Source organism: Lynx canadensis, chromosome C2 (assembly GCF_007474595.2).
Source record: "Lynx canadensis isolate LIC74 chromosome C2, mLynCan4.pri.v2, whole genome shotgun sequence".
Classification (NCBI taxonomy): domain Eukaryota; kingdom Metazoa; phylum Chordata; class Mammalia; order Carnivora; family Felidae; genus Lynx; species Lynx canadensis.
In genome coordinates, this window is record NC_044311.2 from 76300553 (window position 1) to 76323626 (window position 23074).

A 23074-nucleotide genomic window follows, 5' to 3' on the forward strand; every position below is an offset into this window, starting at 1 on the left:
GAAGAACCTTGACCTCAGTCTGGATATTTCCCCTTCATTCCAAATCAAGTGTCAGAGCCTGCTCCCTGGGTTCTTTGGTACCTCCTCAGCCTGGAAAGATGGTTTGGACCTTCTGCCCACCTGCTCCCAAAGAGATGAAGGTGTCCCAGCTTTCCTTAACCGGCTTGGCGTTCAGTCCCCACACCTCCACCTGCTCCTCTCTCACATCCGTTCTGTTGGCAGGTGGTCACCTTCCTGCCCCAGGCTGTTGTAGCCAGTACCTCGGTGCCCTTCAGTCTATCGGCCTCTTGATCAGGAAGCATTCCCGTGGGAACCATGGTGCCAACATCCGGTGAGGACGGGCCCTACTAGCCCTGCTATCAACCCAAGAACAAAGGAGCTTGGTGCCTGCCGCTCGGCAGGCTGTGTTTGTCCAGGGCGAGGCCTAGCCTGGCACAGATGCTGAGCAAACAGGAGTGCCGGCCTCACAGATCTGCCTTACAATGAGCAGGCCTTTGGCGGAGAGGTATTGCTCTCAGGCCACCTGCCCAAACACTACCCTTCCCAATGCCAACCAGCACCCCAGGGCAGGGGGGACTGTAGGGCAAGCAGTCCTATCCCTAAGCCTCAAGCTTTCTAGCTCTACAATGGAACAGTTGTATAAGATGATCTCCAAGATCCCTTCTGTGGTCTAGAGCCTTGAATGATGTTGCGGGAAGTTCCTAGGGCTTGAGAATCTGGGCCTCTGTCTCATGGCATCCCCTGCCTTAGCCCCATGTATCCACACATGTCTGTGGCTGGGAGGATGGACCTCTCTCAGAGGAATGTCTTCAAGTACCAGATCCATGACTTCATTTGCTCTAATGGAGCTTCCAGGACTGAAACTAAGGTATTTCATGATCAAAGGATTAAGTATGACCATCTTGTTTCTGAGGCCACCTAGTATGTGATCCCTTACTTTCTGCCCCCCAGAAATCTTAGTGTAGCTGGGGAAGACTCAGAGGGCCCATGGAGGGATGTTTCTCCAACTAGGACAGTGAGAGGCTACACGGTGATATTCACAGACTTCAGCATGCATCAGAAGCACCCGGAATGCTTATTTAAGATACAGATTCCTGGGCCCTATATCCCAGAGATTGAGTCCCAAGGTCCAAGGTGGAATGGGTAGCTCAGGATTCTGAGTTTTTAACAAGCACCTAGGTGATCTTTAGGTCTCTGATGAAGTGGAATGAGTGAGTCTAAAAGCTATACAGTCCTGGATTCAAATCCTACCTCTGTCACTTATTTGCACTATGACTTGGGGCAAGTCCCTAAGCCATTCTACATGTCAATTTTGTTTGTAAAATGAGGTTATAATAACATCTACCGCTTAATAAACAAAAGCTATTATTTCAGAGTGTTTATTGCACTTTGTAAATGTTTGTCAAGCAAAGGAGGTAGAAGTTCATTGTCAGTCCAGAAACCCAGGGGTTCTCCATCTACCACATCTCTCTCAAACACTCAGTCACAAATCTAATGAATTCTACCTCCTAAAACATCTAAGACCTGCCCACTTTTCTCCATCCCCACAGCCTCCACCCTAGTCCAAGCCACCACCTGCTTCTACCTGACGACTGCACAGTCCTCTCTCCATCTCCCTATTTCCACCCTTGCCTCCTCCCCTTCTTTCCAGGGCAGCCCTGCTAATCTGATATGGCAATGCCTCTGCTTCAAGCTCCAGCTCTCAGGAAGGCCTTGAGTCTAAAAACAACTCTTTTGGTCCCCCACACCTACTTCTAAGCCTCCTTTCAGCTCCTCTCAGCCTCTAACTCTACACTCAAGATATTCTGAACTTCTTTCAGATTCCTTTAGTGAATATCAGTTTCTCTTGCCACAGGGACTTCATGCAAAGTGTGTTCCCTGTGTCTGAAACAGCCACCCCACCCCCATCCTGTCCCCAAACACACATCTTTCACCTACTACTCATTTTTCATCTTTCAGATGAAATGTCATTTACTCAGGGCCAGACGTAGCCATTCCCCTCACAGGTGCTGTGGCAACTCTGTCCTTCCTCCATAATCACACCTGTTATACTCTGTTGTGATGACTTCATGCCAGCCTCCATCAGTAAACTAACTCCAAGAGAATGAAAAATCTGCTGCTGTAGCAGCAGCAGTAATAGAGTCTATGCTCAAAGGACGACGAAATACCCTGCTGAATGAATGAATAAATAAATAAATGAGCAGAAGACCCTGGTCGCAGGATGTGTTGCAGATGGGCGTCCCCTTGATAGTGCCTCAACTCAGTTTAGGATATGGACGTGCCTGGAGAGAAGACAGCCACGTGGGGGCGTCTCTGGGCAGGTACAGGCCACAGGGGGGCGCCCTCAGCTCGTTGTATGTGACTGGCACCTCTTTAGATTCAGGTTCGGTTACTAATGGCCAATGGGAGATAGGAGGCGGGGTTTCCCTCTGATTGACAGTATCGCTCCGCCCAATCTAATTCATCTTTTTCTTGGCTCCGCCCCCTCCAGGCCTCGGAGACGCTGAGGGTGGGCCTGATGGAGGCGCCGCCAACTCAACTCCAGCAGAGAGCTCTCGAGGCCGAACCAGCCCGCCTGGCGGTCTGTGAGTGGGCGGCCTGCGGCGAGGGGTGGGGCCACGGCGCTGACAGGCAGGCGGCCGGTCCCGCCCCTCTCGACCAGAGCGGCAGCGCCAGCGCTGGGGACAGCAGAAGTGAGTACGCGAGCGGCGCAGCAAGATCCCTGCTCGGACCCCGGACGGTGAGCGCACCCGGTGCCCCGAATCCGAGGCGGGCCCGCGGCAGGCCGCCAGATAACTGTACCCCCTAACTACCACCACTTGCGCCCTCCTGCCCCGGCCCGCCTCCCGGAGTTCTCCGGCTCCGAGCTCTCCAGCGCCCGGGATCCTCCTGGACCGGTCCGTCCAGATTGCCGCGGGACCGACCTGCCTGCATCCCCCAGCATCTACGGGCTCGGGCCGCCGCCTCGGTCCCGGAGCCGCCCGCCTGGATTGCACCCTCTTCTTGCCCGGACCTCCTGGGACCGTACGCGAGCGTTCCTCGGAGCCCGCGGAGCGGACCCTCCCCCAGGTGCCCCCAGCCCCGCCGGCGCGGCCCGGCGCGGCCCGGCTCGGCTCCTGGAGCCCTCCCCGGCCATGGCCCGAGCCCGCCCGCCGCCGCCGCCGCCGCCGCCGCCGCCGGGGCTCCTGCCGCTGCTCCCTCCGCTGCTGCTGCTCCCGCTGCTGCTGCCCGCCGGCTGCCGGGCGCTGGAAGGTGAGCGGCGTCGGGGGGTGCGTCCAAGGCTTACGGCGCCCGGGGTCGCCCGCGCTTGGGCCAGAGTGGACCCACGGTGTGGGTCAGATGAGGGCTGGGCGCACGTCGGAGGAGGCTCCGTCACCCGCGCCGCTCTGGGGGCCGGAGGATGGGTGGGGAGGACGCCCCCGGAGCTGCCTTGGAGGCTCCAGCTGGCTCCGAGGCCCGCGGTCGGCGAGTTGTGGACCGCAGGCGGCTTGACTGGGGTGGAGCGTCCCCGAAAGTCACGGCCCAGCTGCGAGCTCTTGTGGGCGAACTCCGCACTCGCCGCAGAGAAGAGGGGCCCTCGGCGGCCGCGGGAGGCGAAGAAGTGGGGGCGACCCACCAGGCGAGGCCGGGCCTCTGAGACTGCCGCGGGGTTGTGGCGGGTGGGGGCCAAGCGGACTCCCAGGTTGGGGGGCGGCGTTGTTTCGGAACCCGTTGGAGTTGAGCGAGAGGTGTGAGTGCGTACACCCCTTTGTCAGGGGATGACTGCGGGGGTGGAGAGGCGGGGGCCTGTTATTGTTTATGGTTTATGGAGCGCCAGTTACACACGAGGTGCAGTGTGCAGTGGCCATCCACACGGCTATGCGGCTCTTCCTCCGCCTTCTAGCAAGACATCCGAGTGCTTGGGTCTCCACTGAACCCCTGAAATTCTGGGGTTTGCCCCATTGGCCGGTGGGAAAAGGCTGAGTTTCTCAATAGACTGTGTGAACTATCCAGACGGTACTGATGCTGAGGGGGTAGCTCCAACTTCCAGATGACTGTGTTTGGGTGAACAGGATGCTGTTGGCCCTGGTGGGAGAGCTCACACATAGGCCACTTGACACAAGTCTTGGGGACACAGAGCCACTGACACTGGTCATACAGGATAGACACACACACACAGAGTTTCCAAAAATTTTGGAGCCATTAAATGAGGGAAGAAGAAAACCTTCCTTAATGTGGAGGGAAGAACCCACAGAAATCTGGGGGAAACTGGAGCACTTATTTTTGGTATCTTTAACAACAGATCTAGTCGCTTTCTTAGTACAGGAACAAAAATATGAATTCTGTGTAAGTTGGTCTGTTCGTATGTTCACAGTAACCGTAAGGGTTGGAAGGAAAAAAGAACACAGTTCTGAAAGAAAGGCATCTTCTGGTGCTTTCTGATTTTCTTTAGGGGAAAAACGTTCCTATGAGCCCCCACCCCCTTTTAGCTCTGAGCCCACTGGTGCTGACCGACCGATCCACACGGGTGGACACATGCAAATGCAAGCAGACACAGTGAGGTCGCGCCCACATGTGTGTGATAGGATCTCAGGCGTGAGAAACCGGTGTGGGGCTTTGTTGTTGATTGCCTCAAGGGTGTGAGCCAGGGAGCCTGTTGGAGTTCCCAGGTCTGTGTCTCTGTGTCTTAGCCCAGGAGAGGTGACACAGACACACACACTTAGGGGCTGTGTGTGCCAGGAGCAGGGCCCGTGTTGTCAGGTGTGGTGGGTGCTTGTGCTGACAGTGGGGTGGAGGGGGTGTGGTTTGGGTCAGGTGCGCAAGGGCTACCTGAAAAGGCTCAGTCCTTCCTCCATTCCTCTTTCCCTCCCCCTTTCCCCCCTTTTCACCTCTCACAATCAGCTAGACCCTCAGAGGCAGGCCGTGGCTGGGAGCTGGCATCCGGGCCTCCAAGCCAAAGAGCCGAGGGGCTGACCAGGAGGCAGAGAACGGATGAACAGCAGCAGCACAGGAAAGAGAGGGCAGCACGGCCACTGCCCCAGCCGTGTTCCCCCTCCCCGCTCAGCTGTGAAGTGGGATCCGGGACTACTCTCTGGCTAGGTGGGTGGTGGCTAGGAGGCCAGGCCAGTGTGGGGTGCCCCTAGGAAGTAGCAGTGCCTTGGTGTGTGGCTTTTACCTGTTCCCTCACTTTCGCCATACCTCAGACCTTAGGGTTTTCAGTGTGTGTGCAGGACTACGCAAAGAGAAAGAGAGATGCTTCAGGGCTCAGACCCACACTCGGAGGTGTGCCTACCCACCCCTCTGTCCTCCCTCACTGTGACATGGGATAGTGATAGTACCCACTATCCCTGGAGTGGGTATGGACTGAGTCCATAACGTGTTGTGGGGTGCTTAGCACACAGCCATTATTATTCGGGGATTAACTATTATTATTCTAGGATCTGCTCCATGAGGAGGGGCAGAAATGAAACTGGTGTGTGCCTTACCTGCTGGAGGGAGTTTAGAGGAAGGAGTGATGGGGGCAGGAAGGTTGGTCTGGGGAGAAAGTTGTCTCCCCACCTCCATCTCTCTTCAGCTCTGGGAGGGATGGGATGGGATGGGAAGAGAGCTAGGTGGGGGACAGCCGTCCCTGTGTCCCGCCCATCCCCCAGCCCTGTCTAGAGCTGGAAGGGTGAGATGGGGAGACTTGGTGGTCCTGGGCTATGGCCAGCGGGGAGGGTTAGGTGGGTCCCTCCCCACTCCTAAGCTTTATGGGCAGGGTATCTAGCCTCTGCTCCAGCTTTCCATTTGGCTTTGCCAGGATTTGGTTTGCCCAGGGCCTAGGGAGAGCCTTTTGGCTCTCTGAGTTATATTTAGGCCCGGTGTCCTGAGCTGTGGGTGCTGTGTCCTCATGGCTCCATTGGTTAGGTAGTGTCTGGCACCTGGTTGTTCTGCCTCCCTACACACTTGGGGTCCACCAGGACTGCATCCAAGGACCTCATCGGTTTTACCTGAGGATAGAACCAGGGTCCTTGCCCCCTCTCCTTGGTTAAAGAAACACCCCTCCCCTTGCCCTCTGATTGCTTACCTCCCCCCTAAACACAACACAAACTGCCCTCAGATTTACCCTCAGTCATAGGGAAACAGGGCCATCCTGTTGCTCACTCTCCTTTTGAGTGATGTTTCCCAGTGCCCCGAGCCAAGATCATTCTCCCCTTCAGTACCAAGAACCGGAAGGTGAACAGACCAGGAAGGTGAGCAGACCCAGAACGGGCATGAGAGGAGGAAGGGTGTCTGAGCATTAGGGTACTTAATACCCCAGATAGGATGGAGAAGTCTGCTGAGAGCCAACCCTTTTGAGAAAAGAGAAACCATTCCCAGATGTGAGAGGTGGGGACGGGACAGCCCCCCTCCCAGCCATGCTGTGTTAGCTGAGTAGCCACTGCAGTGTGCCTGGTCCCCGGGTGGCAAGAGGCAGTGTGTGAACCCCTCCCTCCGTCAGAGGCAGCAGCAGTGGTCCCTGAGGAGGTGCCAGCTGAGAGGGGTCAACAGTCCTGGCATTTCTGTGGTTTCTTACTTATAGAGTTGCCTCTGGTGCCCCCCACCCCATCCCTGTTTGTCATGAGCTGGCACTTAAGAGCTGCCACTGAAGGACAGCGGCAGGTATTCGGGGGAACCAGTTTGCTCGTCACTGCCTTCCCTTTAGCCAGAACTGCTGCCACCGACGTCTCTGTGGCCTCAGCGGCTTGGAGCTAAAGCCTAAGCTGCCGTGGGCAAGGCCTCCGCCACCCGGCCTTACACTAATTAAACAGCATGAAGAGGCTGAATCACCAGGCCTGCATAGTTTGAAAATTGTAGCCCTGCCTGTTGTGCTGAGTCAAACTGGTTTGTCGGGATTGGGCAGCTGGGGAGGGGGGGGGGGGGGGGGGGACGGGACAGAAGAGACTGGGTACAGCTGGGTACCTGATGGGGTGAGAGAGGCCCCCTACCCCAAGGGCTGCCCTGGCCCTGGGTCTCCTATCACCTCCTGCCCCCAGACTCCTGGCCAGGCTTGCTGTGGCTGGGATCCCAGGGAAGGGCTCAAAGGCCTCACAGAAGGGCTAGCTGTCCATCCATCCTGGCTGGCTGGCTGGCTGGCAAGGCGGGGACTGGGGCGGGGGGCATGGGTGAACACTGAGGCATCTGGGCTCCTTGCTCTGTGCTTTTTCCTCCCTTCTCCCTTTCAGGTTTATTTAATTATAAATCCCCACGATCTGAGGGGAAGAATGGAAAACAAAATGTGTTCTCTGTTTTGAGATGTTCCCCTCCCCTGCATCCCAGATTTGAAGGCCAAGGGGCCATGAGCGGGGAAGGGAGAGGCGGCCCTGGGGTGAGTTAGGCTCTTCTAGGTCCCATAGCAGGAGCCCCCCAAGTCCCCTTCCTCCACAGGCTGACCACCCTGATTGTGCAGGTTGGTACATGCTTATATACACTCTGACACAAAGGGTAGGGACAGGATGGAAGAAGACCGGACAGATCCCTTGGGTTGGTGGCCTGAGGTGGGAACCCCAGCAAGGAGAAGGGGGACCACCTCAGGGCTGGCATGGGGTTTTCTCCCTCTCTTTTCAGCCAGGGCTTTGCACCTTCTTGTCCAGACTCTACTCCTCTGTCCACTTGCACTTGCACACTGTGCTGGCCCAGCCCAGAAGCGTGACCTTCTGTGTCACCTCAAAGTCCCTGATCTGGAGCTTGGGCTTTATGCTTTTGTATTTGGAGGTTTTTTATTTTTTTGTTTTTTTGTTTTTATTTCCCGGGTCTCACTGACACGGAGCAGTGTGCTCTGAATGACCTGGAACCTGGGGTGCTGTGGGGTCTGGCAGCTCCATAAAGCTGTGTGTACTTGGCCCTTCACCAGGGCAGTGGCAGGCTCCCAGCTGGTGCCTCTGCACCAGGGCCACCCAATGAGGTCTTCAGACATAGTCTGGGTGCCCATTATATTCTCCTCTTGCTGGGTGCCCAACTTGTGTGTGGAAGTATTGCCTGAAGCTCCTGGGGCTATGTCTCTTCATGATGCCACCCCCTCCCTAAGGGCTCAGTGCTGGGGTCAGTGCCATTGTACTGGCAGGGAAATGGCCTGCTGCTTGGGCAGGGGCTGTCCCACCCACACCCAAAATCATCTTCATGTCCCTGCCCCACCCCCAGCCTCGTGACCAGTGACTGCTTCGGCCTGGGCCAGGGCCCCAGGAAACAGGTCTGGGGCTTGCTTCTTCCCCACACCTCTGGCCAAGACTGGCCTAGCACCTCCGCTTTCTTAGCAGACACTGCCCCTCTCCTAGCCCTACCTCCACCCCACCTGAAGACTCCTCTCATGGAAAGAACATGCTTGCAGTGTGTGTGTGTGTGTGCGTGCGCGCATGTATGTGTGTGCTGCACGTGCATGGAGGATGCACCTCTGAGGCTCTATACAAACGGTAGGTGTTGATATTTGTACTGCGTCTGCAGGCTCCTGTGGCCTGTTTCAGTGCAAATGGGCACCAGCGTGTGCAGCTGATGCTAGTTGTGTGTGACTGCATAAGAGCACGTCACTGAGTCTGGTGTTTGTGGTTGCACTTGACCACACTCAAGACTGTGACTTGTGGCCGGCAGTCGTGTGCAGTTGGGTGTGTAAGGAGAATGTACTATTGAGTGTGCGTGCCCTCCGTATATGCATATGTCTCTGGAAATCTGCACATATGAAGACTGTAAGAGCGAGTTTTTGCCTAAGGCAAGCCAGATCTGTGTGTAGGAAAGACTCACTGTGTGCGAATGCCTAAGGAAGGCTAATCTATTTGCACCATATGCATCTGTGTGTCTGAAAAAGGCCGAGGCCGTGTATGAAGCGGCGTGTATGTTTGTGGGCGGCTGTGGCTTTGTGTGTTTGTGTCCACCATATGTGTTGACTTGCCATTCTTTGGCTCCAGTGACAGAGAATGATGAGCCCAGGCACTGAGGACTGGGTAATGTTCGTGCGTGTGTGTATTTGTGCACAGGCAGGAGCCGCACAGCTGCCGCCACGTGGCTGTGCTCCGTGGCCCTGTGGAAACCTGAAAGGGGTGCGGCTTCACTTCTGAGCATTGAAGCCCCAGTCTCAGAACGCCCCCAAGCCTGCTGTCCCCTTCCCTTTTCAGTTTTGAGGGGCTGGTGGGGGTTTCCAGCCTGATGGAGCCCCGTATCGGAGAATGGCTGCCCTGTCCGCGTTCTGGTTTCCCTCCGGCAGCCACATGGGGGGCAGAGGAGGATGGGGGTGCGGTCGCCAGCTGGGGAGTTTGGCGACTGCTCACTCAGTCCTCTTTTGTCCTTACCCCGTGCATCTCATATCCTTTACCTCAACGTGTGTACATGCACATGCACGCGGGGCACACACATAGCAGAGAAAAGGTGGGCTCTGTTGGGTTGGGCCTGTCCTTCCCAATGCCGCAGACAGATGGATTCTGGGACCTCCTCCATGCCCTTCCTGAGGCTGGGACACAGGCACCTCAGGGTCTCCCTCTTGCTGAAGGGGAGCAGGCCCCTCCCCTCCCCCAGAGAGTAAGCCCCCTCCCCACCAAGGTGACCGGAGCCCTTCCTCAGGCACACATGACTCGAAATCCAAGTCCTCTCCTCATTAATGGGAAAAATGTGCCGAGATTGAGCGATGGCCAAGGCTGAGCGATGGCCAAGGGCCGATCCCCGCCCCCTCCCTCTCCCTCTCCCGCTCCCCAGAAATTAAACAGAAATGAAGAGCCTCCCTCCACCCCTGCCTCCCCCCACCCCTCCCCCTCCCCACCATCCCCTCCCTCCTCTCAGAGCCAGCACAGGGCTTGTTTTAAACTGTGGAGGAATCTGGCTGAAGGGGGGAGGGGGCTGAATATTTGGGTTTAAACAGTTCCAGATGGGTTTGGCACAGGCTGAGCAGAAGGAAGTGAGGGAGAGGGAGGAGGGAGGCAACTCGAGGGAGCGGTGGGAGCCCCTGCCTGCTCGGGCGGGCGGGTGGCGGGCAGCGGGCAGACAAGCAGGCGGACTGGCTGGCTGGCTGGCTGGCTTGAGGGGGGAGGGGGCGCACTTGGCTCCACTGGCTCCAGGGACAGGAATACTCTGGGCTGCTGTCTGGAGAAGAGGCCACTTGTCAACCTCGCTCTCTATCTCTGTCTCTTTGGGCCTCCCTGTCTCTCCACCTCACTGTCCTCAGCTGGCCACCCCACTGTCTGGTCCTAGCCAGCCGGCTCTATCCAGATCCGAGCCTCTCGCCATCCACCCCAGCAAGGCCCCTGCTCCACTGCCTCTCTCCCTGCCTGTTTCTGGGCCCCTGCTTCTGCCCATCTCTCCTTCCCTCCCCTACCCCCCTGCCAAATGTCTGTGTCTGTCTGTCTGTCTGCCAGAAGGGCCCATCAGGCCACCGACGATGAGGCTGGGAGAGCTCACCCTGCAGCCAGGCCCTCCAGGGACCGGCCTCCTCTGGTGGAAGACGAGGGAGCCTCACTCCCCCTGTGTCTTACATGAGCACCATCCTCAGCTCAGACCCAGACTGCGGGAAACCAGTGCCGGCCGCAAGCCTGGAACCTGTGGGGTTCGGGGCTTTCTCCTCCTGGGCAGCCCTGACCTGCCCCCTCCAGCTCAGGGCAGAGGGGAGGACTGCTGGCTGCCCTGTCTCCCAGGCTAGAAGGAAGGAGTTGGCGTCTTTCCTCTCAGAGAGCCAGAATCCAGAACCCGATTCCTAGGGGAGTGAGTTTATGTTGGAAACCTAAATGGGCCCCCCCTTTGGCTGAGCAGGGGGAGACAGATAAGTAGTGGAAGCTTGGAACAGGATCGGTGCTGTGACAAAGCCCCTGGTCCTGGATGCACAGAGGAAGGCATCTAACCTTGATTTGGGGGTCCAGGGAAGGCTTCCTGGAGGAGGTGACAGTTTGAGCGGGATTTAAAGGACACATAGGAGCTTTCTCGGCTTTCTCTATTCCTCCCCTTCCCTGTTCTCCCCTTCACACTGCACTCAGAGTGCCCTGGTTAAGGGGTTAGTTGTGGAGTCAGACCTGCATTTGAGTGACATTTCACCCCAAGTCCTAGCAGTTTTGCCTCAGGCCACATAGAGACTTTATCTGGGCCTCAAGCGTTCTCACCTGTAAAAGAGGTGCACCCACAGCCCCTTTATGTATCTGAGGATCGTAGGAAGAACTGAACTAGCTTGCAGGGAGCTGGTCTGGGTCTTGCTGGACCTCACCCCGCCCTCAAAGAGCATTCCTGCCCCATCCCCTAGAGGAGATTGAGTGGGAGGTTGGGTGGGAGCAGGCTCTGCTCCCGTCACTGCCCTCCCCTTCCCCTGGGCATGTGTGGCACTGGGCCTTTGTGTTGGGAATGGAGTCAGGGGAGGCCTGGGCAGCAGGGTCTGAAGCATAAGGTCCTTTGTTCCAGGATAAAGGGCCTGCCGCCCCTTTGTGTGGAGATTAGCAGCGCCTGTAGGTGTGTGAACTGGCCCCAGCTCTTGCCTGGGGTCAGCAGCAGACACCTGCCTCCCACTGGCCAACCTGACCTGACTTCTTTGGGGCTGTGACATTTCCGGAGATGGCTGCAGGGTCTTCTCCAGGGCAGGGTAGCCAAGAGGACTTGGGGGTGGGGTGGGATGGGGCGGTGCCTGCTGAGAATCATTCTCTGGTGTCCTGGCCTTTCCTGGACAGCCTCTTTCTCCCCATCCTGAGCGTGGCCTCTGACCTTTGTTCTTCTGTTGCTCTCCAGAGACCCTCATGGACACAAAATGGGTGACTTCTGAATTGGCATGGACATCTCATCCAGAAAGTGGGGTAAGCCTCCCCCACAATCTCCCCTCAGTGTTGGTTGCCAGTTAGGCCACTCCCTACTCCAGCCGCCATTCCCCTCGCCTCACCAGGGCCGGAGAAGGGCTGCCCCTGCCTATCAGGTTCACCTCCTTCGCCATTCCTATCCTCTGCTTCTGTCACCTTCCTTCTTTGCCTATGGGTGTTTCGCACCCTCTCAGCCTTCAGCCTGCCTGTGTGTGTCCCCCTCCCCATACACACCACCTTTGTCCCATTCTCTTCACGCCCCTCAGCCTGCCTTTAGCCTACCCCCATCCCTTCCCTGCATGACTGCTCTTTGTGTGTCTTCTCCAACCATCTCCCTCCTTCCTGGGTCCCTGGGTAGGGCACTGGCTTGGGGACCAGAAACCTTGGTTCCAGATCTCTAACTTGCTTTGTGATTTTAGCAAGGCAGTTTACCTTTCTGGGCTTCCATTTCTTCACTGTTAAATTCCTGTAGTTCTGACATTTCTAAAATATCCTCATTAACCTCCCTAGGGGCACCTGGGTGGTTCAGTTGGTTAAGCATCCGACTTCGGCTCAGGTCATGATCTCACAGTTCGTGAGTTCGAGCCCCGCGTCAGGCTCTGTGCCAACAGCTCAGAGCCTGGCGCCTGCTTCGGATTCTGTGTCTCCCTCTCTCTCTGCCCCTCCCTGCTTGTGCTCTCCCATTCTCTCTCAAAAATAAATAAATAAACTTCAAGAACAAACAAAAACCTCCCTACGTGGCCTACACAACACAACTGCACTAAGCTCTGAAACGCTGGGGTGGGATGGAACCACAGGCCCTCATTCACCAGGCCAAACTGTGTGACCTTGGGCAAGTCTCTCCCTTTGAGGGTCTTGGCTTCCTCTTCTGGAGAGTGAGGACAACAGATGTACCTTCTCATGGAGTTGTGTGAAGGTTAAACGTGATTGTGATTGCCCTGTATTGGACATTGTTACAAATCCATTATATATGTTAAACTGACTTGATTCCCCGCCACCTCGTTTACATCCAATCCCAGCCTCATTTTACAGACAACGAAACGGAGGCGTAAAGATAACAAATATTATAGCTAATACTCCTGTAGTACTTACCAATCGCTCTGTGCTAAGTTCTTTATTCATTTAAACTCACTTATTCCTTATTCTCGCCATGTTGCTGATGGGGAAAACGATGGTACAAGGAGGTTAAGTGACTTAACCCATAGTCACACAACAAGAACTGGGATTGGAACCCATGTAGTCTGTGTGCTCAGCCACTACACCACAGAAGCATCTCTGTGAAGTGAATACAGATCTGGGCATGTGGTAAGCACCTGGCAAATGTTGGTGCTCATTCCGTCTTTTTCACTTGGTCTGTGCACAGTGGGAAGAGGTGAGTGGCTACGATGAGGCCATGAACCCCATCCGCACGTACCAGGTGTGTAACGTGCGAGAGGCAAGCCAGAACAACTGGCTCCGCACGGGGTTCATCTGGCGGCGAGACGTGCAGCGCGTCTACGTGGAGCTCAAGTTTACCGTGCGTGACTGCAACAGCATCCCCAACATCCCTGGCTCCTGTAAAGAGACCTTCAACCTCTTCTACTATGAGGCTGACAGCGATGTGGCCTCGGCTTCCTCCCCCTTCTGGATGGAGAACCCCTACGTGAAGGTGGACACCATTGCTCCCGATGAGAGCTTCTCGCGGCTTGATGCTGGCCGTGTCAACACCAAGGTGCGAAGCTTTGGGCCGCTCTCCAAGGCCGGTTTCTACTTGGCCTTCCAGGACCAAGGTGCCTGCATGTCGCTCATCTCTGTGCGTGCCTTCTACAAGAAGTGTGCATCCACCACCGCAGGCTTTGCCCTTTTTCCCGAGACCCTCACGGGGGCCGAGCCCACTTCTCTGGTCATCGCCCCTGGCACCTGCATCGCTAATGCCGTGGAGGTGTCAGTGCCACTCAAGCTCTACTGCAATGGCGATGGGGAATGGATGGTGCCTGTGGGAGCCTGCACCTGTGCCACCGGCCATGAGCCAGCTGCCAAGGAGTCCCAGTGCCGCCGTGAGTGGGGACTGGCCTGGGGGAGGAGGGGAGGACTTGGGCCAAAGCCACGTACTGCCTCCTACCTGCTACTTCCTACCTGCCAGTCAAGGAGGTCTGGCTTCAGGTCTGGGGCGGATGGAAGAAAGGGAAGAGGGGTATCAGGTGCATAGCATGTGGTGCAAGGGGGGAGATGAGCGAAAATGAGGAGGCATACCAGAATAATAAGAGAAAGAATAGAACTCAAGACAGAGGTGGAGAAACATGGAGAATCCTTGATAAGGAGGCAGCTGGTCAGAGAGTCAGGAAGCCAGCAGAGATATCTGCTTTGTTTGGCCCCAAGTAGACACTTCACCCTGGAAGTACTAGATGATCCCCAGAGCTGTGGGGACAAGGGCTGTGGGTACCTCATGCTTGTCCCTTTTACCTGGAGGTCTCGTTTCCTTGAGAGGCAGTATAGATAGCATAGCGGTCAGGGGCCCGGTCCCTGAAGTCTGAGTCCTCACTCTGTCAGTTAGCACCTGTGAGACCTTGAGCAAGTTACTTAACTCTTTGAACCTTGGTTTCTTCATGTGCCAGATGGGGACAATAATGATGATTGCTTTATAGACTTGTAGTGGGCTTAAGCAAGTCAATGCATGCGAAACTCTTGGAACAGTACCTGGCACATGGTGACACAAGTGCCACGTAAGTGTCAGCCTTGGCTCTCAGGAGCCCTGGGATGCATGGGCGACAGGGATTCTCTTGTCCTTATTTCATACAGGAGGAGGTTAGGAGACTTGTCTGTGGTGGCTTGCCAAGACTCTTAAGACCTTACAGTGTCCTAGACTTCCAGCTATAAAACCCATTCACGAAGGGTTCTCATTTGAGTGTCATCACAGTCCTGTAAGGTAGATTCCAGTTATCTCCCCTATTTTGCTAATACGGAAACTGAGGCTCAGAGAACAATTGTACTCAAGGCATCATAGCTGGGAATGTGGGAGCTGGGGCCACAGCCTCGTCCATGCTCTACCATGCAGGACAAGATGCCAAGGGCTTTGTCTTCTAACCCCTCTGCCCTGGTGCTTGCAGCCTATAGCTCCGGGGATGGGAGCTGGCTCTTAGCACAGCCCTAGGTATGAGGGGGCTGGCGGCCCAGCCTGGCTGGAAAACCCAGTGTTGGGTGTTGTCATGGCAAGGTGAATAGTGCCTTGCCCGGCCCCTCTCCACTTCTCTATGGGAACCTGCCCCAGACTTCCTCTTCCTAAGTGGAGAAAGGGGGTGGGGGTGATGAGCCTGACAGCCTGAAGAGGGGCTAACACTCTGCAGGTCCCTGACAGGAAATATATGCTGGTTCCCATAGCAACCAGCCTGGCCTGGCATCTGCCCCCTCCCCCACTGGCTCAAAAGAGCTTGGGTGGAATATCACCTTAGTGAGGGGAGATTAAACCCCAGAGAAAGGCATAGCCCCAACTCTGGGCATTCCATATTCTAGATGACCTACCCCAGAGGTAGTCATATAGGGATAGAGTGGCCACATGCTTTTGAGTGTCCGGGGCAGGCCTGGCTTATGCTCCTTATAACATGATTATTACTAGCGGCCCTTTTCACTCCCAAAATATTCCAATTTGAATAATAAATTATATGGCTGTCATAGATATGCGGAATCCCACAGCCCAGGTCCAGGGGCCCAAACATAGATGGCAGGAGAGGAAGCAGAGTCGAAGGGATGTTCAGGCACCCATCCCTGGGCTCACTTTGGGGCCAGGGATGCCCTTTGTGGATGCTTTGGGGCCTCTGAACTCCCGGTGACCCCAGCCTTCCTGCCTGCTGTCTTCTATTCTTACTCCTCTTCGGCCCCCACCCGTGCCCAAGGCAGAAAGGAGCTGCTGTCTGGCTCCTGGTGGGTGGGGAGAGAGACTGGTCCTGTGAGCGGGGCTGTTCTGGGTTGGCCACGAGGATCCTAGGAGTGATTTTCCTCCAGCTTCAAGGAGGGGCGGGAGCATCCTGGCAGAGTAGGTGCTGCCGGCTTGCCAGTGGTCTCTTCCCCACCCCTCCTCTTCCTTCTCTCTCTCTTTCCTGCCTCGACAAGCCCAGGCTGCCCAGGTGATAGGCCTGACGTCTTCGCCCATGAGGCCCCAGGGTAGGGGTGGGGGGCCGGGGCGGGGAGGAATCCGCTGACGTGGGGTTTCCACAGGGCAAAAGGGCCTTTTGTAGCTGCACTGGAGTGAGGCAATCCCAGTGTGGCCCCCACAGTCTAGGAGGTAGAGGGGCCAAGTCCTGTGCTGGGGGAGGGCCAGATTCTCACGGATCTGAAGAGCATGTCCCTCCTCTTCTCCCCCGCAGCCTGTCCCCCTGGGAGTTACAAGGCAAAGCAGGGAGAGGGACCCTGCCTCCCCTGCCCCCCCAACAGCCGCACCACCTCGCCAGCTGCCAGCATCTGCACGTGCCACAATAACTTCTACCGTGCAGATTCGGACTCTGCAGACAGTGCCTGTACCAGTGAGTGAACTCCCGGCCTTGCTCTCTCCTGCCCAGGGCCTTCTGTCTAGGGGCCTAAACAGTTGCCATGCATATCCATTTTCCAGATAGGGAAACTGAGGCTTGGGGAGGTTAGACGTTGTGCTCAACATGGCACAGCTGGGAAGTGACTGGCCCTGAGCCAGAATCCAGGTCAGCTGGCTCAGCCTTTCCACCAACATTGAACAAATGCCTACTAGCTCCTAGCCAGGCATCAGGAGTCCCTGGGACTTCTAGTCCCTTGCTCCTTGCACTGTGTAGAACTGCCGTTCTCTTGGCCCAGTGCTAACCGTTGGCCTCATATCCCTGGGGCAGCCTAGTGTCCTGCCTTCTCCCTGCTGCGGCCTTTGGTGCCAGCCATTGTGCCAGGCGGCCAGGAATGTGGCGGAAAATAAGATACAGTCACAGTCCTATAGGAGCTTGCCACCTGGTGGGAGAAGCACATGTGAAAACAGATAATGACCATATAATGTGTTAAGTGCTGGGCTGGAAGGATGCCCAGGAATTGTGTTACGGGAGTGCAGAGGACAGGAGGAGGAAGAATCAAGGAAGGCTTCCAAGAGGAGGTGACACCTCAAGTTGGGCCTTAAAGGCTAACTACAGTCTTCCCAGCGAAGAAGTGTAGGAGAGATATTCTGCTTATTAGAGCAGAGACCAAGGCAAGGAGGTGGGAAGCAGCTTGTAGTATGCAGGAACTCTGGGTGGAAGGGTGGTGCTGTGGCCCAAGCTCACTGCCCTCTCCCTCCACCTTCCCTCCAGCGGTGCCATCCCCTCCTCGGGGTGTGATCTCCAACGTGAATGAGACCTCGCTGATCCTTGAGTGGAGCGAACCCCGGGACCTGGGTGGCCGGGACGACCTCCTATACAACGTCATCTGCAAGAAGTGCCGTGGGGGCCCTGGGGCCACGGGTGCCTCAACCTGCTCTCGCTGTGATGACAATGTGGAGTTTGTGCCTCGGCAGCTGGGCCTGACAGAGCGCCGGGTCCACATCAGCCATCTGCTGGCCCATACGCGCTACACCTTTGAAGTGCAGGCAGTCAATGGCGTCTCGGGCAAGAGCCCTCTGCCCCCCCGCTATGCGGCTGTGAATATCACCACCAACCAGGCTGGTGAGGAGGGGACACGGGAGGGTAGGGCCTGGGTCATTTTCTCCCACACAGAGCTTAGGTTGCCCAGGGCTTGTCAGTGGACCACCAGGGGTCCCATGGGAACTGGGTCCTTGGGAAGGATGCCAGGGCCCAAGGAGCCCATTGTGAGCCCCCGCCCTGTCTCTTCCCATAGCCCCATCTGAAGTGCCTACTCTACATCTGCACAGCAGCTCAGGCAGCAGCCTGACCTTGTCCTGGGCACCCCCAGAGCGGCCCAACGGAGTCATCCTGGACTATGAGATGAAGTACTTTGAGAAGGTCAGAGCCCTGAGGGGCAGGAGGATGCCTTGGGGTGAGAAGATTACCCCCAGATAGGGTCAGGGGCCCTTGGGAGCCAGGTCTCAGGTACTGAGGCAGCCACAGGTAGGCCCAGGGCTGGCGGGGGCTGATGAGCCTCAGGACCCACTGAGGTGCCTCACTCCTCCTGGTATTGCAGAGTGAGGGCATTGCCTCTACGGTGACCAGCCAGAAGAACTCCGTGCAGCTGGACGGGCTGCGGCCTGATGCCCGCTATGTGGTCCAGGTCCGTGCCCGCACTGTAGCTGGCTACGGGCAGTACAGCCGTCCTGCTGAGTTTGAGACCACAAGTGAGAGAGGTACGTAGCCCACTGTGCCTGCTCCCGCTCACCTAATACTTTCCATCCCCCGACTTACCAGTCCCCTCCTGGTCTCCAGGCTCTGGTGCCCAGCAGCTCCAGGAGCAACTTCCCCTCATTGTGGGTTCTGCCACAGCTGGACTTGTCTTCGTGGTGGCTGTCGTGGTCATCGCTGTCGTCTGCCTCAGGTACTCTCAGGCCCGAGTTGCTCCCATGGGCTGGCAAGAGCTTCCCTTTGGCACCGTAGAGCCCACATGCCACAGAGGCCCTTGGTGGGCCCAGGCTCTCCTTGCTGGCAAGGCCCTCTCTAGTTCATGCCCATGTCCTCATACTGTCCCCTGCCTTTTCCCTGGCAGATCCCCTGGGGGACCAAGCCCACCAAGCCCCTTACCCGGAGACCCGGTGGCTGTTGTTACCACTGACTGTGGGACCAGACACCGGGCCGTCCCCTGTGCACCCTGCCCCTCTTGTGAGCCCGAGGGTTCCCTGAACAGAGGGAGTTCTTGGACTTGTCTCAGGCCTCGCCTCCATCCTGCCCCCTCCAGGAAGCAGCGGCACAGCTCTGATTCGGAGTACACAGAGAAGCTACAGCAATACAGTGAGTTTGTCTCTTCACCCTGTTTCCTCCCCCGGCCCCCAACATTCCCTTGGTCCCTGCGGGGCTGGGAGATACCCTTTTCCTTGCCTGGGGTTTCGTCCATTGTACTTCTATCCTGGACAGCCCCTCCTGCTTCCACTCAAGGGCTGTTTCCTGAGCCCCTGCCTCACTCCTGCTAGCCCCAGAGATGAATGAGAAGTGACCCCTTTCCTCAAAGGCAGTTAATCCTATGAGAAAGACAAGAATCGTACACACAGGAAAAAAAGGAAAGAACAATTAAGTGTTAAGCTGGGTGTTCCTGTTACCAAGGACAGTAAGAGCTCAGAAAAGAGGAAGCCTTCCTGGAGGAGGTGGCCTTGGGCTGAGCTACGCCAGGCGGGTTGAGCAGGGTTTAGACAGGTGGGAGAGAGCATTCCTGGCTAGAGGAGCCTCTGGAAGGCAGTGGGTGGGGTGGGGAGAGTGCCCGACTGTGGGGGCAGTGAGAAGACTGGTTTGACAGCTGCCAGGGAGCAAGGCTGGGTAGTTGTGGCCAGTCGTCAGAGGGTCGTGAAAGGCAGGCAGAGGAGTTTGGACTTGACTCCACCATAGGTAATCCGAAAGGCTCTCAAGCTTCAGAGTAATACAATACGAGTATTGTTTTAGGAAGACAGGTATGCTGGATAGATTGGTGGGAAAAGTCCAGAGGCAGAGAGCCCAGCTGGGAGACTATTGCAAGAGTCTGAGTGTTGAAGGTCTGGATAAGGTCAGGGGCAGTGGGAATGAGGGGAAGAATGAATCTGAGAGAGGTTTTGACATGATGAGAGATGAGAGAGAAAGAAAAATAAGTTCCTCGGTGTCTAACTTTTATGGTCACTGATTCCCACGGAGGGGATGGTGGGGAGGGGCCCAAATGGGACTCCAGCAGAGAGGAATATGGAGCAGACTTAGTAGGGAGAGTGCAAAATGTGCTCTCATCAGGTGAGAACATGGGGCAGTACCCTGGGCCTGAGGGTGCAGCCTGAAGAGTTCCCTCACTGTCCCCAGCCCTAGCCCAAAGTCCCTCATGCCCACTTTTCTTTCCTCTAGTTGCTCCTGGAATGAAGGTTTATATTGACCCTTTTACCTACGAGGACCCTAATGAGGCGGTGCGGGAATTTGCCAAGGAAATCGATGTGTCCTGTGTCAAGATCGAGGAAGTGATTGGAGCTGGTGAGTCCCCCTGGGGCACAGTGGGGAGGAGAGGCTGGGGTTACCCTGGGGAGGGACCGGCATGCACTGGGGACAGGGCCAAACCCAGAAGCCACTTTCTACTTGTGCCCTTTGCCCTGCAGGGGAATTTGGGGAAGTCTGTCGGGGTCGCCTAAAACAGCCAGGCCGCAGGGAGGTGTTTGTGGCCATCAAGACGCTGAAGGTGGGCTACACGGAGAGGCAGCGGCGGGACTTCCTAAGTGAGGCCTCCATCATGGGTCAGTTTGACCACCCCAACATAATCCGGCTAGAGGGCGTGGTCACTAAAAGTCGGCCAGTCATGATTCTCACCGAGTTCATGGAGAATTGTGCCCTGGACTCCTTCCTCCGGGTAAGAGGCAGCTCTCTCAACTCCCTCCCCTCCCCCAGAGAGCTGGTTGGGGCAGACCACACCCTCCCACAAGGTTAGACAGACCCTACCCTCTTCAAGTCTGCAAATATTCACCGAGGTGGCATGGTGCAGGGAAGCAGCCAGGGCCTCAGAGCCAGAAAGACCAAAGTTCTCATCCTGACTCCGTCTGCTACTGCCTGGGTGACCTCAGGCTTTACTTAATCTCTCTGCGTTTGAGCTACCTTGTTTGTAAAACGAGAGTGGTCGGAGCTATTTGGATCCTCACTGGGGTTTCCTGGGATGTTGTATACACACAGTTGGGCACGCCCTGGGCCAGTAGGGAAGTGGTGGGCCCACCTGAGCCTGTGTGTTGCCTCTAGCTCAACGACGGACAGTTCACAGTCATCCAGCTGGTGGGCATGTTGCGGGGCATTGCCGCTGGCATGAAATACCTGTCCGAGATGAACTACGTGCACCGAGACCTGGCTGCCCGCAACATTCTTGTCAACAGCAACTTGGTCTGCAAAGTCTCAGACTTCGGCCTCTCCCGCTTCCTGGAGGATGATCCTTCTGATCCTACCTACACCAGCTCCCTGGTACAGGAAGCAGCTGGGAGGGAGACCAGGGGCGGGGCCAACCAGGCAGGGGCTCGGGGCTGGGGACCAGCCCCGAGTCATAGGGTGAAGGGCGTGTGCCCCCCCCACCAGGGCGGGAAGATCCCCATCCGCTGGACTGCCCCAGAGGCCATAGCCTATCGGAAGTTCACCTCTGCTAGTGATGTCTGGAGCTATGGAATCGTCATGTGGGAGGTCATGAGCTATGGAGAGCGACCCTACTGGGACATGAGCAACCAGGATGTGAGTGGGGCCAGCCAGAGTGGTCAGGTGGGTGGGAGCCCTTGTGGGGCAAAACGGCGGCTCACTCCAGGTTTCCCTATTCTCTGTTCAGGTCATCAATGCTGTAGAGCAGGATTACCGGCTGCCCCCACCCATGGACTGCCCCACGGCACTGCACCAGCTCATGCTGGACTGCTGGGTACGGGACCGGAACCTCAGGCCCAAATTCTCCCAGATCGTCAACACCCTGGACAAACTCATCCGAAATGCTGCCAGCCTCAAGGTCATCGCCAGTGCCCAGTCTGGGTCAGTATTTCTGCCTCTTTTCCCACTCTGCTTTTGAGGCAGCAGTCCTACCCCTGCTTCCCTTGCCGTCAGGATTCACCAAGTCTGTCTCTTCTCCCCACAGCATGTCACAGCCCCTCCTAGACCGCACGGTCCCGGATTACACGACCTTCACGACAGTTGGTGACTGGCTAGATGCCATCAAGATGGGGCGGTACAAGGAGAGCTTTGTCAGCGCGGGGTTTGCATCCTTTGACCTGGTAGCTCAGATGACCGCAGAGTGAGTGTGCCTCGGATTTGGTGGGGTAGGGCAGGGGGACCTGTGCAGGGCCCAGAGTGGTGGGCAGGAGGGGAGGGACTGACCCTGCCCTTGGTCCATCTGCAGAGACCTGCTGCGGATTGGGGTCACCTTGGCTGGCCACCAGAAGAAGATCCTTAGCAGTATCCAGGACATGCGGCTGCAGATGAACCAGACACTGCCCGTGCAGGTCTGACACCTGACTCCCACGGGGTGGGTACTCCCCCAAGGACTGTGCAGGGACTCTGACCAGCCGGCTGGACTTTTGGACTTTTGGATGCCTGGCCTTAGGCTGTGGCCCAGAAGATGGAAGTTTGGGGAAGGCCCAAGCTGGGACTTCTCCTACAAGCCTGTGCTCCCTCCCCAGGAAGTGTGTCCCAAACCTCTTCATATTGAAGATGGATTAGGAGAGGGGGTGATGACCCCTCCCCAAGCCCCTCAGGGCCCAGGCCTTCCTGCTCTCCAGTGGGGGATACCCACCACCTCAGACTTCGCTGTTCTTCAGTGCTGAAGGTCCTGGCAGGGTCAGGTGGAGGATAAGCCTGGGTTCTATAGGGCCCAGCCCTGGCAGGGGTCTGGCCCCCCAGGTAGGCAGAGAGCAGTCCCTCCCTCAGGAACTGGAGGAGGGGACTCCAGGAATGGGGAAATGTGACACCCCATCCTGAAGCCAGCTGGCACCTCCAGTTTGCACAGGGACTTGTTCTGGGGGCTGAGGGCCCTGCCCCACCCCCGCCCTTGGTGCTGTCATAAAAGGGCAGGCAGGGGCAGGCTGAGGAGTAGCCCCTTGCCCCCCAGAGACTGACTCTCAGAGCCAGAGTTTGGGTGTGTATGTGAGTGTGTTTGTGTGTGTGTGTATATGTGTGTGTGTGTTTGTGTGTGTGTGTGTGTGTGTGTCTGTGCATGCACGGACCTGCACAGAGAGCATGGGTGAGCGTGTAAAAGATTGGCCCTGTGCCCTGCAGTGGGGCCAGCTGGGCCGACAGCGGAATAAAGGCAATAAGATGATTCTCTTGCCCCTTCTCTTTGCACCTCCTGAGGCGGGATTCTCTCATGACCTCAGGTTCACAGTCCCTCAGCGCCAGCCCTCTTCAGAATTCTCTGGAATCATTGGGAGACCAGTTTTGGGCCTAGCCAGGCTCACCTTCCCTTTTGTGCTTTGGCCTTATTGCATCTAACTTCTTGGAAGTGGGTGGTAACAGTAGAGAGCAAACTGCTCCTGACTTCCTGCCTTCTCAGGCCCAGGTGTTCCTGGGTCCAGGGCAGATGCTGGAGTCTGCATGGTGTGACAGAGCCCTTTCACACCCATTGTCTTTGAGGGAGTGGAGGGTGGAAGGGGTTGGTCAGCTCCCAAGGTCACGTGGCCTTGGACAAAGAGCTCAAGAGGCCACTGGTGTTGAGATGCAGAGGCTAGCTCCTTTCAGCAAGCATCAGACCGGAAGTGTGGGTACTCTTTACTGAGCGCTTACTATGCTCCAGGCACTGGGCTAAAATGC

At 56.7% G+C, this 23074-nt stretch overlaps 1 protein-coding gene across 1 annotated transcript; it reads left to right on the top strand.

The window, feature by feature from the left end:
• The first annotated feature begins 3134 nt into the window (after positions 1-3134).
• On the top strand, positions 3135-22586 carry EPHB3 (EPH receptor B3). The gene is made up of 16 exons (XM_030330326.1): positions 3135-3252; positions 11683-11747; positions 13111-13783; positions 16088-16243; positions 17021-17371; positions 17544-17668; positions 17847-18006; positions 18086-18194; positions 18552-18604; positions 19670-19792; positions 19915-20162; positions 20543-20758; positions 20870-21019; positions 21111-21304; positions 21408-21563; positions 21669-22586. The coding sequence occupies exons 1-16, from the start codon at positions 3135-3137 to the stop codon at positions 21775-21777; spliced, it is 3006 nt and encodes a 1001-aa protein (XP_030186186.1). The 3' UTR covers positions 21778-22586.
• Positions 22587-23074: the final 488 nt, after the last annotated feature.